General features: G+C 48.1%; 1 protein-coding gene across 1 annotated transcript; it reads right to left on the bottom strand.

Moving 5' to 3' along the window:
- Positions 1-1,252: 1,252 nt before the first annotated feature.
- On the bottom strand, positions 1,253-14,218 carry LOC122386085. The gene is made up of 8 exons (XM_043374896.1): positions 14,035-14,218; positions 7,443-7,627; positions 6,884-6,991; positions 6,401-6,613; positions 5,817-5,914; positions 2,817-2,993; positions 2,171-2,406; positions 1,253-1,281 (listed from the first exon to the last, which is right to left on the bottom strand). The coding sequence occupies exons 1-8, from the start codon at positions 14,201-14,203 to the stop codon at positions 1,253-1,255; spliced, it is 1,215 nt and encodes a 404-aa protein (XP_043230831.1). The 5' UTR covers positions 14,204-14,218.
- Positions 14,219-18,250: the final 4,032 nt, after the last annotated feature.

The following is an 18,250-nucleotide window of genomic DNA, read 5'->3' as shown; positions in this document are numbered from 1 at the left end:
TGCTGGAGATGGAAACGACGGAACGGGTGAACGGTTAATGTATAAATTGTTGAGTTGTAGATACGGCATTGGGTCGTCTGTTTAACCCTCGCCGGACTTAATGGTTTTCTACATATTGGCCAAGGGCGTGGGCCGATGGGGGGAGGGGGGTACGACCTCCTCTCGCCGTTTCGCCCCCGATGGATCTAGAGCGTCGCTGAAAAAATGAGCGTGTGCGCTGTTACGAGTGGCAGCGACTGGTACCCGATTTGAAGGTCTCACGTCAACTGGTGGCCTCTGAGGTCAGGTCAGGTGACCCAAGGCACGGGTTCAGTTTTTTATGAATGCTTTCGCAAATAAACGGTCGCAGAGCCGCGATTTTAGGGTCATCGGGTTCACCTTGTTCAGGCACGACGGATTATTTATTTTGTGTTCGGGTGAGGTCAACTTGAGGGGTTGACCTGGGGTCAAGTTCAGGTCAACGCCCTCCAGGTCATGAAGCTGGTCGAAGGAGATCATATCATATATCATTCGATTCGGCAGGTCTTCCTGAGTTCATTGGTGGCTTTCCCGACTCGCTAGTTCAATTTGATCGGGAGTTATTGACGAAAAATTATTATGACCCAAGTGACGTCATGAATGACGTCATGCAAGGTCAACAATGCAAAAGTGAAGCATCGGACCTTGCAGGGAGTACATGAAACCATTATTCCGTTTGCTTGAAATAGTTTGAGATCGCTCCCGGCGCTAAACTAGCAGTTTTTATTTTTCTTCGTTGACTTATAACGGAGAGGTCACGTGACCGACCTGACCTCATGTAGCCTTTAGGAAAAATCCGAGGGGTACAGGTTGTGAGACCTGAAGAGGATACTACACCCTGTAAGTTTCATCTCCCTGTGAAAGTTTCCCTGACACTGAGTGCGTTGCGAAGTTGCGACAACTGAGGAGCGTGCAGAGGTTCGCCTATGACGTCATAGGTTAGTGACCTGGCCTGGCCTGAAAACGCAGTTGGTGTCACAAGATGCGGCTTGGATCAAAGATCAGGTATGCCAAGGGCCCAAGTTTCAGCTCTCTATCGCCGGTGAGCTCGGAGCTATCGTGAGAAAAAAAACTATGGTGGCGCTGGTACCCCCTCGATCGGCGAGGGTAAAATACTGAGCCATGCGGCACAGCATGCGCCAGGCGCTTGACGCTAGAGACATCTACCGTTAAATATATGAAGTACCTTGAGTTTTACGGCACAGCATGCGTCAGGCGCATAGCGCAGAGACATCTAGCGGTAAGGATATGAAATACTGAGCTCTGCGGCACAGCATGCGCCAGGCGCATGATGGCAGAGACATCTAGCGGGAAGGATATGAAGTATTGAGCAGTGCGGCACAGCATGAGTCAGGCGCAAAGCGTCAGAGACATCTAGCGGTAGATATATGAAATACTGAGTTCTGCGGCGCAGCATGCGCCAGGCGCTCGACGCTAGAGACATCTAGCGGTGAGGTTATGAAATGCTTAGCTTTGCGGCGCAGTATGTCTCAGGCGTTTGACGCTAGAGACATCTAGCGATAGGGAAACTAAGCATCGAGTTTTGCGGCACAGCATGTGTCAGGCGTTTGACGTCGGAGACATTTAGCGGCAGATACTCGTATATGAAATACTGAGCAGTGCGGTACAGCATGCGTCAGGCGCCTACCATGAAAGCCCTCCATGTTAGGGGTATAGGCATAAGGCATGTACGTACACGACTAATAAAAATACGGCGCGTAGAGAAGGGGGAACAGTCCCGGTAATCAGCGGCGTGAGCAGATATCACACCGCACTGTTTGCCAATTAGCTGGCGACTTTATACAGACACCTGTCTATAATTAGGTAATGTGATTACCATCCACATGTTGCAGCCAGCACTTGCGGATGATTTCATAAAACGGCGTCAAATACGATTGAGGCAGTTTCCTCCCATTTTGCTGAATGTTACGTCCAAACTGTTTCATAAAGCAAAATGTGGAAGTAAACATATAATGCTATTAATTTTAATTTAGGTAGTGCATGCCGTAAAATACGGTGCCAGACAAACGAAAGCATTCAACTGGCGCATAACACGCCCCCCCCCCCTCCCCTGAGCCCAATGCCCGCTTCTAAAGGGTACACTACCAAGCTTTATGAAATCGGCCGCAGGACGCCTTTAGGGTACCCTTACCCTGCTGGGAGAGAGCGGCGATGCAGAACAGGGCCGCGTCCCGCCAGTGGGTGCCTCCGTGAGGTGCGGCCAGGTGCGGCAGGTGGCGCTGCTCCAGCCGGCAGAGCAGCGCCATGGCGGCGCCACCGAGCAGCACGCAGCCCACCAGCGCCGCCCACAGCGGCGGCGAGAACACGGCCACGTAGGTGGTCCAGCTGTACTCGAGCGTGGACGACTGGCGCACAAACACCCGGTACCTGACGGCGGGCCGGGCGGGGCGAGAGAGCCGAGTAAACAGGCAAACTCGGCATTGATCGGAAGAGAGGCTGCTGCAATGTCTGGATAAGTGATTGGTTCATCCACGCTACGGAATTAAGTGAATTTGCAGTAGCATTTGGAACGCGTTTTGCTGCTCATTGAGCTTGATAAGAAATGTATGTATATGCGCGGAGATGCAGGCCGTTGATGTGAGCGAGGTAAATGTATTTGATTAGGCTTTCGCATGCTATTTCCTGAATGCCATTTTTTAAGCCATGCCTAGTCGTGATGCCGTTTTTCCTCCCTTCATTTACAAGAGAAATGTCGCATGGGATGCTACCCACACTTCCGTGTCAGGAGTTCACACCTGAGTGTCAGCAGTCAGTACATGAGTGTCAGCAGTCCGCACCTGAGTGTCAGCAGTCCCCTGGTGAAGCTGATGACGCGCCGTCGTGGCGCGGTGGATATCAGCGTGGTGACGCCCACGTCCACCTCCTGTCGCTCCAGCATACCGATCACGCCGTTCCAGGAGCCGTTGCCCAGCTGGGAGCCCCACTGGCCGTCCACAGAGAGGCGCGTCGTGTAACTGCCCACACGAGAACGGGACTCAGTCGGCTGCAAATCGACAGCGAGTGCGGGGCTGCCACACACAGCTGATAGTGATATCTACCAGTAAAACGCCTTTTGGGCGAAGAACGAGCGAGCGAGATAGTGAGCCCTGCACGTGCGGAAGGGCGAGAGGATGCTTCCAACGGGCTTGCGCAAGGCACCCTTCTAACCGGTCGCTAGCGGTGTGCCAAATTTGAACGCAATCGGCCCAGCCGTTTCTGAGATCTGGAAGCGGCATTCTGCACGTGCGCACGTGCAAACGGGGTCCAATTTGACTTTTGCACGGCACCCTACTAACTGGTCCCCAACCGTGTACCAAATTTGAGCGCAATCGGCCCAGCCGTTCTCGAGATCTGGAAACGCCCCCTGCACGTGCGCACGTGCAGTAGCACTCTAACCGCAACACATGGAAATGCATTGCCTGGTGGGTGCCTACCTGTATGCCAAGTTTCAGCGAAATCGCCCCAGTAATTACCGAGTTACTGAAATGGGAACAAATTTGGCACCTCTTATTGTTGTATTTTGCACGTGCAGTGGGGGTGCCTCACATAGATCGAGAGTATCTGACCTTTGGTAGAAGGGATGCTGTTACCCTACAAAAATTACCGCAAGTCAATCGCCCAAGCGGATGCTGAGATATGAGCCTCTCAAAATCACTACTTTTGCAAAACAGCTTGAACACCCTTGACTTTTCACGTGGCACGTGCCACGACGGTCACTGAGATGTATCAAAAGTAGTCAATTACGGGGTAGAAGGGATGGGGCTACCCAACAAAAAAGACCGCAGGCCAATCGGTCCAGCGGTTGCTGAGATATAAGCCTCTCAAAAGCGTTACAGGCCGGGCCGGGCCGGGCCGGGCCGGGCCGCTCATACTGAGATTTTTCCGTTATATTGAAAAGACTCACTTCGCTCGCTGCGCTCGCTCGCTCGTAACAATCAGTGTAGCTTGGTGTGCGATAGTTTATCGGCTTACTTTAGCCATGGATGATATAATAATGGATTGGTGTCTTCGCAGTTTTTGGCGACATTGAGCTCAGGCCTGCCATCTAGCGGGAGAATTATCGTAAGTTAGGAGCAAGCCGAGTGAACGCCGCTGATTAGCATTGTGACACACGGGAGTGTGGTGTAGTAGCAGGCTTGTTGTGCAATTTTTCAAAAGGTTTTATCTTTATATGTCAGTAAAAGCGAAGAAATTAATAGATTTATGTGCAGGATCAGTAATAAGATGAACAGTTCCATTATTTCTCTATTAAATCGTGAAACAGGGAGTTATTGGAGACTTCGCCAGCACGTGTCGTTTTCGCTATTTTTCACATGAGTCTTTACTTGGCCTAAATCAAACAAATTGTCTGATCAAAGAACAAAACGAACGTAAGTACTATCTATAAGTCTAATGAAAAAGTTAAACGGAATTGCTAACGTCAATGCCGCTCAATATGTCATTCAAGACGGTCTATGAAAAGGACCCAACCAGTGCTGCGTAGTCGATGAAATTTCAGTGACTTTGGCTCCAACTCCGATTCCGGTATCCAAATATCGACTCCGACTCCTCCGGGCAGAACTGTCGATTCACACAGACTCCGACTCTGACTCCGACTCTGCAGCCCTGGTAAGTCTGTGGAGTCGATGACTTTTCGGTGACGTTCGACTCATATACTCCGGCTACAGCTTTTAAAAATCAACCGTCTCCGAGTCGGAACAGAACCGCTGGCTCTGACCACAACTCCGCAGCCCTGGCCCAAGATAGCCGCCTAAAACAACTTTGGTGTGTGATCTTCTTCGTACATTGTTAATGTTATTTTAAACAAGGAGTGGAAAAGGGAGCTCTAGACGAAGCCTTCACAAACAAGGATCTCCTGTTGCGGATCAATCAGCTGCTGGAACAGAAAGGCATAAAAACCACGCATTCATCGTTTTCTTACCGACTCTGCACCAATGTAAGCACTGATCAATGCAGTGCGAGCATCGATGTGACATTTGTGTACCAAGTTTGAGTGTTATCCGCCCAGCCGTTCTTGAGATATGGAAGCGGCACCCCGCACGTGCGCACGTGCAGTAACACCCCCATAGTGACACATGGAAATGCATTGGCCACTGGGTGCCTAACTATTGACGAAGTTATACTGTAATGGGCCCAGCCATTGCGGAGTTACTTTATGAGGAACAATTTCGACACCCCTAAGTTGGCACGTGGCACGTGCCGTAACATTAGCTAAGACGAAGAAAATCGGGCGAAATTCGGATAAGAAGGAATAAGCCTACCAAATATGTATGACATATTGTGAAACTGCCGTACCATTGTGAGTAAATGACCATAGAAAAGGTCGTACAAGCCGATGGGACTGGGCGTTTCAATACACACCGTCTTACGCATTTTATTTTCGACGTTTTTGGCTTTCAAGCATTTAAGACATTTTTTGTCGTCTCAGGTCCAGTAAGATTACCTCCAACTCGTCGGAATATGCACTTCAAGCCAACTAACACACCACACCCACGTGTGTCATAATGCTGAGAGATGGCGTTCACTCGGCTTGCTCCTAACTTACGATAATTCTCTCGCTAGATGGCAGGCCTGATCCCAATGTCGCGGATCCCAATGTTAATTTCCACGAGACACCAATCCAGTGTTATATCATCCATGCTTTAGCGCTTAAAATTCACCCAAACATAAATTGATTTTTCACATATAAGCACGTTGGTACTACTGAATTACATGACCCTATAGGAGCAATTCTGAAAATGCTAACTTCATTGTTCAAAAACGTTTCTTCAGTATAATGTACGAGCATCACAACTGACTTGAAGCGCAGAATGTCTGCTAGAATCTTCCAGGCGGTCCCGACGTAACCACCAACGTCGTCAGGAGGGCCGGGCTCGAAACTTATCAACGGCGGATCCTGCAAACCGAGGCGGCAACAATCTTTGTAACTCCTTTCCTTTAAAAAGAAAAAGGGAAACGTAACAATTGTCAAGCGCAAAACTAAAATACCCTCTTGGCATCCGCCGTTTGTAAGGTCTTTCCTAGATAAGCAAATATTAACAACTGTTTATCACAAATGAATGAGGCAAATACATAGCCCTTCGTCAATCCCAGTCTCCTTCATTTACATATTAACCATCTCAGAGCCAGAAACGATTTGCTGAAGCAGATGGTCAGGGGCTACAAGCCAGCATAACCGGCTATTTCGCTGGCGAGGAGGCCGACATTCGGCAACGGAAGGAGTCGGGGAAAGGAAAACGGCTGTAAATCCTGCCCATGCTCTCCGCTCTCCGTGCTGACTCTCTCTCTCTCTCTCTCTCTCTCTCTCTCTCTCTCCCTCTCTCTCTCTCTCCCTCTCCCTCTCCCTCTCTCTCTCTATCTCCCCTCTCCCTCCCCCACCCACCTGGTTGGTGGCCACCCGTAGTGTCAGACCGCTCCAGTCGCCGCGTCTGTCATACAGGGACTCTCCGGTCCAGTCCCAGAGACTAGCCGAGGCGCTCCATCGGCCCAGCCGCAGCCACCGGACAGGGTGACTGACACTCAGACGGTAGGTCTCCAGCAGGTCAGCGCGGTCCAGGCTTCCGTCCGAGCCCGGCCACAGCTCAACCAGCACCAGCTGGAAAGGAGCAGCAGCGGTTGAAGAGAGTGTATAGGTTTTCACTCAGGAATGGAAAGGATTGCGAGACTAGTGACACTGAGTCCTGTTCTCCCCGATACATTGACCCCAACGACTCAACCTAGTCATAATCTTACCTTCCGTGGCCGGCGAGTGCTAACTACTAGCACAGATAGTTGCTATAATTCACTTAGAGAGAAAATGATTTGGAATGTGCCTCATCACACCTTTCAGACCGTCGCCTTTCAGGTAATACGACTCCAACGTTACCTGATTGTTGATTGGAAGGTACCAATCGGCGAGGGCGGCGCGGTAGTCGGTCCCGTTGACCAGCACCAGCAACTGGAATGACTCGTCCAAGCGGTGACTCCCATTCAGCTGTGGAATTAGGTGAGTCGTGCATGTGGTGACGCGCCGAGTCAACAGTCGCCAGTGGCCACTTCTGATCATGCGCATTTCTGTTTTAGTGGGGATATTGTGAATTGTATGCGTCGAAAATAATCTAGAACCACATTTCGTTTTGAATGGGGCGGCAAAAGAAGAAGAAAAAACTTCAACGCATCTGCTAAAAGCTACTTTGTTACGTGCATCATATCGCATATGAGGTCCCTTATATCATCCTGACATTGATTAAATGTGACTCCATAGCCATCCCCAAACATTTCGCAGAGGTCATTACCATTTAGTGTTGTCAAGGCATTGCAGAATTATGACCGCATAAGCTGAGCTCTTACTGAATGACCTCTACAGTTGACCGCATTATGACCGCATATGGTCATAATGCGACAAACGGGGTGCTCCCACAAACCACCCACGGAGCGCCACTGACCCTGACGATAAAGTCCAGGCTGGTGTCTGTGTCGGCGGCCAGCAGCACCATTGTCTGCCCCTGGTGGGAGGTCACGGTGCGGTCCAGTCGCTCCAGCGGTGCGGAGGTGCTCAGCACAGTCTGGTACACCCCCATCCGCCGCAGCTCTGACGACCAGGTCGAACAGGAGGGCCACAAGGCATCGGCTGCAACACGGGAGTCTTCAGCATGCAGCAGTATCGTGACCCCCGAAACATTAATCAGCGGCCGGACACGGGCACTCAGTACTCACGTCCGGTAAAGGTGCAGACAACAGGCACGCAGACTCGGCAGCTGCCCAGGTTCCCAGTATCGTGCATGGAAACACAACTCATCGTGTTTGCGCCACTCACATTTCTTTATAGCATTTGCTGCTGCGATGGAAAGCCCATTGAGGCCAGCTGTATTTGTTCGGTGAAGATGGACGACCACGCAACACTCAATGCTACCATAAGATCGCCTTTGTTTCCGTCAGGCCGATGTGTCATGCATTGTTTTTTTACGAGTTTATACGACAGTTTAGCAACAATGTCACAAAAATAGGTATGCACATTGTACTTACGAGCCAGGCCACGTCCTAAACGTACCACAGGATGTAAGTATAAGGGACACGCGACTGTTTAAGCGTATGTCCACATACGTTTAACAGCGCATGTTGCGTATGGCAAAGCGTATTGCAACAACGTGGGCAATATTCAGAGATCTACTAGTCGTTTCATGGCTTATTTAGACTGCACGGGCCCAAGAAGTGTTTCACGGTCCTATGACAAACATCTGCAATTGGCCGTAGACGCTCAATATATGAAGAGGCGCGAAATGAAGAACCTTCCCTCCAAATGTGTTATGTTGAAGTTATTCCAAATGACCTTCCTCCAAAGTTAACCTTCCCTCCAAATGAATTTGACGTCTTCAGAAACATTAATCAGAGATCTACTAGTCGTTTCATGGCTTATTTAGACTGCACGGGCCCAAGAAGTGTTTCACGGTCCTATGACAAACATCTGCAATTGGCCGTAGACGCTCAATATATGAAGAGGCGCGAAATGAAGAACCTTCCCTCCAAATGTGTTATGTTGAAGTTATTCCAAATGACCTTCCTCCAAAGTTAACCTTCCCTCCAAATGAATTTGACGTCTTCAGAAACAAGGTATTGAACATATAATATTATTATATTATATTATATTATATTATTATATTATACTATTATAGCCCACAATGACATCAAATGGTTGATTGTTGCAAAACTTATGCAAGCAGCTAAATTTCAAAGTCACAAACGTAACCTCAACACCGTTGCCAAAAAAAAAAGAACTTAAGATATCAAGACAAAATACAAACATGCATAGCAATTGAACCTGAGATCACTAAAAAGTAACCATTTGAAATATAACCCTCGCCGGCCGAGGGGGTGGGTGCCGCCCCCCCCCCCCCATAGTTTTTTTCCCGATAGCTCCGAACACGCTGGCGATAGAAAGCTGAAACTTAACCCGGCAGGCGGTGGGCCTCCCGGCCACCTTCCGCGCGGTGGGGGGGGGGGGCATTCCCCCCCCGTATCTCCGAAACTACTGCACGAATCCGGAAAATTCAAACGGCGTTCGATAGCCCTGTCAAGTTTGTCGAAATAAACCAAATTTTATTGACCACGGAGACACCTATGACGTCACAGGTCAGGTAAAGATAAAATGTTTCACCGTTCACGGGGTTTCTAGGGAAAGCGCTATAACACCGAGTAAAACGCATTTTGTCGAAAATCAGCGATACGGCGTCAGTTGTCTAGTACAAATGTTGCTATTAGAGGTCACTGGTCATACCAGGTCAGGTCACAGGCCAGGTCACCAAAGGTCACCAAGGGTCACCACATGAACCCAACTTGACTAAGGTTGTGTGATGCATATGTTTTATGGCCAGTTTTTCATTTCCAACTCAAGTGTTGGTTATAAGACCACCAGGTACGGTTTGGGTCACTTTCTGGTGGAGGTCAGGTCAAGGTCAGGTAAAAAAGGTCAAATTTCAAAGTTGATATTTTTGCATAAAAATAAATGGGTATTGATTCGATGCAGCTCGTCACGGGGAGTCTAATGGTGATCTTTGTTTTGCGCTACGAGGTCTAGAATTGCTAAAAAAAATGAGCTTGAAAATTTGACGTCATTAACCCTCGCCCGCACATGGGGGGGGGGGGGGGGTGGTTGCCACCCCCCCAGGCAGTCTTTCTGCTCTGCACTCAACATTTTTAGAGCTAGAAGGCTGATTTTTCGTATAGCTGCTCGTCTATCCTTTCTTGATGTCCACTGAAAATTTCAAGTTTCTGTGATTTTTGGTTTCGGAGATATGACCTTGTTTTCAGGTCATGTCATGACCCAAATGGCCAATTCTCAACATCTTGCGTTTGCCATGGGCCTTGTGAGCTTTTGACACCCTGATTTCGGCCTTTTTTGCCAGTCTTACCTCCCACCTATCATGGAACATGTTGTTCGACGATGTACAGGGGTCAAGGTCAGGGTCAAGGTCAACCTAGGTCATCTAAGATAATTGTGTTTTAGGCAAGCTGAATTTACTTTTTGTGAAGTTTTTTGACTGCATTTTTGGTAAAAGCTTCTCAGATCATGATTTCATGTGATATGGACCCAAAAACAATCGGTGCACACATCAGTATACACACAGACACACGGGGCGTTCCACGACAAATCGACAAATAAAAAATTAAATTTGCACCCTCATATTTTATTCTTCGTTGAAAACTGGTGTAAGGGGTTGTGATGGGCGGGGAAGCCAGCTGTGGCAAGGATTTTTTTCTTTGAACAACGGTTTCCGAGATATAGCCTTGGGCAATTCCTGGAGTTCGCGCTGCAGCCCTATGTTTGGCGGCCTATAACTCAGAAACTATTGGTTTTTTTAGGATAAAACTTTATATGGTTCAACACACAATCAACCAACAAACATTTTGGCTATCTCGGATTTTCAATTTTTGAAAATTTTGATCGCGTGACCTTTTGTCCTATTTTTCGAAGAGTGACCTTGATATTTTCCCCACTGAAAGTTGCAATTTTGTCTGATGACGATTAAAGCCTTATCAAGTGTCATTCATATGCGATAATAAAAAGAGTGGTTATCGGCCTGCGTTGACCTCAGGTCAGGTCATTTTTATGACCTGTCCATTATTACGAGCGGGAGCGACAGCGAGATCTCGAGAATAAAGCAAGATAGCGACAAGCGGTTAACGGTAAAGGGTACACACGGATAAGGTCTATAATTTTTACTGAGGTCATTTTCAGGTCAGGTCAAAGATGACGTCACAGGAGCTAAAAGGAAGTCAAAATAGCGGCACTATACATATATATGAAGTTTTTCTCGAATAACTTTCAAGGTATCCTAGCTAGAAACAAACTAATAGCACCATCGTGATCCTCTCGTCGATCCGCATCGAAACATATGTATTTTGACCTCGAAAGGTCGAAAGGTCAAAAGTTGACCTTGGTCACGTGATCTAAGGTCAACTTTTGACCTTTCGAGGTCAACATACATAAGTTTCGATGCGGATCGACGAGAGGATCACGATGGTGCTATTAGTTTGTTCCTGGGTGGGATACCTTGAAAGTTATTCGAGAAAAACTTCATATATATGTATAGTGCCGCTATTTTGACTTCCTTTTAGCTCCTGTGACGTCATCTTTGACCTGACCTGAAAATGACCTCAGTAAAAATTATAGACCTTATCCGTGTGTATCCCTTTACCGTTTACCGCTTGTCGCTATCTTGCTTTATTCTCGAGATCTCGCTGTCGCTACCGCTCGTAATAATGGACAGGTCATAAAAATGACCTGACCTGAGGTCAACGCAGGGCGATAACCACTCTTTTTATTATCGCATATGAATGACACTTGATAAGGCTTTAATCGTCATCAGACCAAATTGCAACTTTCAGTGGGGAAAATATCAAGGTCACTCTTCGAAAAATAGGACAAAAGGTCACGTGATCAAAATTTTCAAAAATTGAAAATCCGGGATAGCCAAAATATTTGTGGGTTGATTGTGAGTTGAACCATAATAAGTTTTTATCGTAAAAAACCAATAGTTTCTGAGTTATAGGCCGCCAAACATAAGGCTGCAGCGCGAACTCCAGGAATTGCCCGAGGCTATATCTCGGAAACCGTTGTTCGAAGAAAAAAATCCTTGCCACAGCTGGCTTCCCCGCCCATCACAACCCATTAGACCAATTTTAAGCAAAAAATAAAATATGAGGGTGCAGGGCACTTGTCGATTTGTCGTGGAACGCCCCACACACAGACATACAAACACATATAATTGACCTTGACCTAACTTGACCTGAAATGACCTCAGCAGCAAAATTCTGGTCGGATAGTGTGACAAAGAGGTTCTAGCTGGCTTGGCACCAGAAAACAGCAACGTCATCTGTATTTGATAAGCAGCGCACTTGATATCCAACGGTGACCCAAAACAGCAACATTTTTTAGTTTGACCTGACCTGGAAGGTCAATGACTGACCTGAGAAGGTAAAACTGGGTATCATTGGATTCGTCTCTTCCCAAAGAATCTTTTTGGTCTTTACTGCTAAGCTCTATCTCCAACAGGAACGAAATGGCGCGGGGGGTGGCAACCCCCCCCCCCCATGTGCGTTCTAGGATGGGAAAATGGCATGTGCGGGCGAGGGTTAATTTTGAACAGTTTTTTCGCTATAACCTGGCCTAAAAAGAGGTATCGATCTCAAATTTGGTATGTAGATAGAGGGCGGTAGGGACTATCACATATCTTCCGGATTTTTTTTCGAAATTCAAAAATCTTTTTGGATTTTTCGGCTATTATGTTCAAAAATCTATTTTTTATTTTTGGGGGTCAAAATCAATAAAATTTCAAAAATCCGAGATAGCAGTTTTGTAGCCCTCTAAATTCTACACCTTTTAGGTATGTCTCAAACATTTTTCTGTATCTCTAAAGTTGTAGGCCTGACAGCTCTTCTCGCGAAACCTTTTTTTGGTCGAAAATGGCAGAAATGACGTCACTCTTACGTCATTAGCGTCCAACCTATCAAAGCCTTTGGAAAAAAATTTTGGTCACAATGTGCAATAGCTATTCACGGGAGGGTACCCAGTACTAAAAGTTTGGTGACGATCGGCTCAGCGGTTCTCGAGATATCGAAAAAACTAAAGGGGGGGGCAAAAAAATGCCCCCCCCCCCCACCGCCTGGAAGGTTAATATACCTGACCTTTAATTCAAGCCGAATCTTCTAACACCAACCGCATTTTCGAGTCAGGTCAGGTCACTGACCTATGACGTCATAAGTGAACCTCTGCACGGTCTTCAGATGTCGCAACTTCGCAACGCCCTCACTGTCAGAGGAGCTTTCACAAGGAAATGAAACCTGCAGGACCTATTATCCATTAGGAGTCTCACAACTAGCATATCTCGGATTTTTCTTAAAGGTCATATGAGGTGAGGTCATTTTTGTGACCTCACCCTTATAAGTCATTGGGGAAAAATGAAAACTGCTATTCTGGCGCCGGAAACGATCTCCAAATATTTTAAGCACACAGAATCATGATTTCATGCACTCCTTGCAAGATTCGATGCGTCACTTTTGCAATGTTGACCTTGTTTGACGTCATTCATGACGTCATTAGGGCCGTATTAGTTCTTCGTTAATAACTCCCGATCAAATTGAGCTACCGAGTCGGAAAAGCCACCAATCGACTCAGAGAGACCTGCCGAATCGAATCATATGCAACATGACCTCCTTCGATCAATTTCGCGACCTGGAGGCGCTGACCTGACCGTGACACGAGGTCAACACAATAAGTTGACCTCACCAAAGCAAAAAGTAGGTATATCATTCCACGCGCCTGAGCGAGGTGAACACGATACTGCCAAAATCGTGGCTCTGCGACCATTTTTGCGAAGTTATTCACCAAAAACGGAACCGTACATACCCTGGGGCACTTGACCTGACCTCAGAGGTCACCGGCTGACCTAGGCCTTAAAATCGGGTATCAATCTCTGCGTCTCGTAACGGCGCACACGCTCATTATCTTTTTTCGCGACGCGCTGGCTCCACCACGGGCGAAACGGTGAGGGGGTCGTACCCGCCCACTCCCCCTCGGCCGACGCGTACGTAGAAAACCAATAGGTCCGGCGAGGGTTAATATCTGAATGGAATATTGAAAATAAAATGTGTTCACTACTACTCGACCCTGAGTTAGCTTATAAATGGACGTGGTGACTGGTGACAATACTTTTAGCTACGTTAGAAATGTTTCCGGACAAACATTCGTTTGTTGAACTGTTTTCCGTGACTTCTAGCTAGTGCTACGTAGCTAGACGAGAAGCTAAAAGAGCCCCCGCTTCGGGCCCTGGTGATCGGGATTGCTCCCGTGCTCAACTGGGCTAGCGGTAAATTAAAACTTTAGAAAGGTTATTGAGCATTAGTGGTGACTGAAGACTCTTGGGTGGGCGGTCAGTGGTGGACAGTGGTGACTGGTAAATGGTGACTCACTGGCGTGACCGGCGGGTGGAGACTGGTGACTCACCGGCTGGTGATGAACGGTTGCGACTGGTGACTCACCGACTGGTGATCGGTCGTGCACCAGCACCAGGTGAGACGCGTCCTGGGCGCTCAGAAGGTCCCACACCAGTCGCCGCACGCCGCCGCTCCAGGCGGAGCCGCACGCCGCTGCTCCGGTCAGCAGAGAGCAGAGCAGGAGCGGCTGACAGAGCCACACAGCGGCCCTCATACCGCCCAGCTCAGACCGGGTACCGCCGGCAGCAATCAGTCGTCACTTATTGTGGTGAATCGGCAGCAGTGTCCAGAAAGGGAGCTGGAAACCGAAAAGGTTCAGTAAAAAAAATATGCTTTTAGCGCAACAAATATGCAACTTAATGCTAAAAAATCATGTTTACACTAGCAAAGGCCCAAAGCAATGCTGACGTGGTGCTAGATGCATGACGGGTTTACTGTTCAGGTAAGTACTCGAGGGCAGCGCTTTTCGAGGAGCGCTGTGGCCCGAAGGTTTGGACTTTGAATTGTGAAAAACGCCCGCCCGCCGGAAAACGCAAACACCGCAAAACGCGCAAAACGCACGCCCGAAACGCCAACGCAAACGTCGCAAAAAATAAACAAACGCCCGCCCGCCGCAAACCGCAAATAAAAAAACGCAAAAACGCCGCAAAACAATAAAACCGCCCGCCAACCGCAAACAAATTCAACACCGCAAACGACGCAAAAAAAAAGAAGAAAACCGCCCGCATCGCCCGCCCGCCCGCCCGCCCGCCGCCAAAGACAAACACCGCAAAAAACACAAAACGCCCGCCCGCCGCAAAACGTAAACACCGCAAAACGTGTAAAACGCACGCCCGAAAAGCCAACGCAAACGGCAAAAAATCACCCGACCGCCGCAAACCACACAGAAAAAAACGCCGAAACGCCGAAAAAAATAAAACCGCCCGCACCGCACCGACGCTAACTGCTAACCGAAAACGACTAAAAGTCGCCCGCCAGCCGCCAAACGCAAACACCGCAAATAAGCGCCCGGCCGCAGCAAGATAATAATTTATCAGCGGCTGGCATACCGCTAGGCTGGTCATTTTCACAAATCAAAAAGATATCTGCAAAAATCTCCTAGATGAAAGCGCCCGATTAAAAAACGGATGGCACGTGCGTGTTCCTCGCCCCCAACTTCCTTCAGGTCAATCGTCATTTGGGTCATCTAACGCATTGACGTATCTGCAAAAATCTCCTAGATGAAAGCGCCCGAGTAAAAAACGGATGGCACGTGCGTGTTCCTCGCCCCCAACTTCCTTCAGGTCAATCGTCATTTGGGTCATCTAACGCATTGACGACCGGCTGGGTGGAATGAACATTGCGCCAAGAAACGTAAGTATATTGTCAAAAAGAATCCCCAGAGTGGTGGATCCCAAAAGTTTGAAACTACCACTTTGGCCCACTGGACGACACCTTAAACAGTTGCCGACCGGATGACACCCATTGTTTGGTCACCCACGCCATAGTATGCATCATGGGTGCGCCGAAATGACCAAAAGTCCCAATTTCCGGTGTGCAGGGTCATTTTCAACGGCACGTGGCACGTGGTTCTGGACTTTTCCGGCCACTTTGCGACATACCCATGGGTAGTGCACCGAATGGTGGTTGATCTGCATGTAAGAAAATGGGGGGTCGTTTGGATCGTTTTCGAGCAATCTGCCGTGGAACGCATTTTTTCATTTTCCCCATTGGCTTAACACGGGAATTTTTAAAGTCACGTGGCACGTGCACCAGATGGTCCGCGGAGGGGAGACCCATACCAGAACGTAGATCACCTGGCCCACTAGAAATCCTGAAAAAATCAGAATATTTGGACCAGTCGTTTTCAAGAGCATCAAGTTGTACTGATCTCAGGCAGCTTTTGCCAAATTGTCAGGGAGCTCAGATTTGTTTTTCAATAGAAAAACACAATTCTAAAGAATAGTGTTTTAACTATTGACAACAAACCTTCGGTTACCATCGCTGTACCTATTTGTGTTTCACCAATTTGCCGGTATTTCGCCTCCTCGAGTATTTTCAGTAGACATCTCCGCAATGCCTATTTCTGTTTTTCTATTTCTATTTGCCTAGCTCACCAAAAATAATTATCTGATCTGTGGTTCATATTTATATTCTTCTATAGACGATAGCCTTCGCACGTCTCACCTTTTCACTTGGATGGAGCAGCAATTCTGGATGGAGCTGGATGGAGTGCGATGGGCGCCCACTGCTCGGTGGCGGGCTGCGCTCCGAAGCCCGCCAGCCCAACTGGTCGGGTGCCGGTCGGCCGACGAGCCGACGGGCGGCTGGCCGATGACTAGGGGGGGGGGGGACGGTACGCACTAGAGATGTCAATCGGATACCGACTTTTTGGTATACCGATACCAAACCGATACCAACTCGGTATTTAGTATTTCAATCCTAATGTGTTTGGTATTTTGTTGGTATCATGAACCCTCGCTAATGTTTAAGAGGCTAAGGAATCGGTAAAATGTTGGTATTTTCCTCATGTTCCCAAGTTGGTTTGGTTTCGGCATTTCTCCACGGTTTTGGTTGGTAATTGGTTTGGTATCGGTATTCCGATTTTCCATAATTGACATCACTAGTACGCACTACGCAGCCGGGCAAACGGCCGCTCCCAGGGCACCCTCCAGGCGTGGGACTGGCCTTCTCTTCTTTGGAAAGTCTCCAGCGGCGTCGCATAGTGCTTTTCTATAGGCAAATGGTCCGAAAATGTCACATCAGGAAATTTTGACATTGCCTACTTTCAGAGTCCTTTGATCTGAACGCGAAGAATGGCCAGAGTACTTACTACTTACGTCCTCAGTAGTCTTACAGACTTCGGAGCACTGTTTGCCGCTGGACGACATGCGTGGGGGCCGGGTCAGGGAGTGGATGCCGAATTAGGTCCCCGTGCAATGTTCCAGCACACGCTCACGCCTCGAGTTGTTACGATGTTGCACCGTCACGGCACTGGAAGAGGGGGACTAAATTCCGTGCTGCGAACTGATTCAAATGTCTGCGACCACTCCCGCGGCTCCTCGGCTCTGCTACAGATGCCTCGCTGGCACAAAATGACCTACATGCAGATATTGGAAATTGATCGATTTGAAGATCCACGACTAACACCATAAGTACTTACCTACCTACTTCCCAATGTTCAGGCACCGCATTTTTTTTTTTAGTATGTGCTTACAAATACTACTCAGACGCAGCTCCTTCATCTCCATCGCATCACTTTGTCGCTTTGCACACGTCGTTTTATGTGTCGGAAAGTCTCAGACCTTGTGTTTGTACACAAGACTGATTGCAGCGCGCCGCTCCTCGCAGTGAATGCCGAATTAGGGCCCCCCATTCAATGTTCCTGGGTGCCTCTAAGTGGTATTATTGTAACTTGCATGAGCTGCTCATCGGACGTTTACCGTTTTCGTTTATGAGGGCCATAAATCAATATTGCCATGGATCCTCGTCGTAGAGTAGATAGGCCTTGTGTTTTCAAGGCATCCAGACACCTATGTAGGTATACATCAATTTTATTCTTCGCGCCGGACCTATCGAATTTCGAGAAGGAGGGTGTGGAAATCTCTTGCCGTGTCACCCTATCGAGCAGGAGGCTCGCGGAAAGAAAACATGTGTATACGCTTGTTAGCGACACATATATGTACCGTTATGAGCCGGGCGATTGCTTTGCGAATTTAAGATCTAAGGTCAGCTGGTAAATTCTGAGCTCAGGTCAAGTTGTTATTTAGTAGGTGTTCGGTTTTGGTAGATATTCTTACCACAAAAGGTGGCAGAGCCGCTTTTTTGGCCGAAACAGAGCCCCGCAGAGACCATCGTGTACTTCACGTCCTGGCGCGTCGAATGCTAAATTTTTAGCTTGGGTGAGGTCAAGTTAGAGTGCTGACCTCGGGTCAAAGTCAGGTCAAAGTCACTCAGGCCACAAAATTGGTCGAAAGCGATTATGTTGCGTATAAAATGGGGAGGCCATGTGAATGTCCTCCTGGCCTATTCCGGATACACCACTTCCTCCAACATTTTGGTTTCGGGGGACGATTCCCCTCCGACCTCCGACCCCGCAGTGGCAAATTCCATGGGAATGGCGCGTGTGATTGTGGGCATTCGTCAGTAGACTCAAGTTGATATAGCGAAAGAGAAAATACCTGTCGACATGGACGTCTAAAAGAAAACTGAAATCCGTGGCGTCCAAAACAGTAAAAAGACCCCAAAAGCACAGCTAAGATAAAACCACCGACAACATATT

This window comes from Amphibalanus amphitrite, unplaced genomic scaffold (assembly GCF_019059575.1).
Source record: "Amphibalanus amphitrite isolate SeventyFive unplaced genomic scaffold, NRLGWU_Aamphi_draft 000240F_arrow, whole genome shotgun sequence".
Taxonomy (NCBI): Eukaryota; Metazoa; Arthropoda; class Thecostraca; order Balanomorpha; family Balanidae; genus Amphibalanus; species Amphibalanus amphitrite.
Note: the sequence above shows the minus strand (reverse complement) of the source record. Positions and strands in the feature narration are given on the sequence as shown.

Excerpts from the sequence above, each read along its gene's own strand:
- LOC122386085 (XM_043374896.1), bottom strand. The coding sequence starts at position 14,203 with ATGAGGGCCGCTGTGTGGCTCTGTCAGCCGCTCCTGCTCTGCTCTCTG. Across the intron at positions 5,915-6,400 it reads TACGGGTGGCCACCAACCAG|GATCCGCCGTTGATAAGTTT; the intron begins GTGGGTGGGGGA and ends CTCGGTTTGCAG. Across the intron at positions 2,407-2,816 it reads AGGGGACTGCTGACACTCAG|GTACCGGGTGTTTGTGCGCC; the intron begins GTGCGGACTGCT and ends GCCCGCCGTCAG.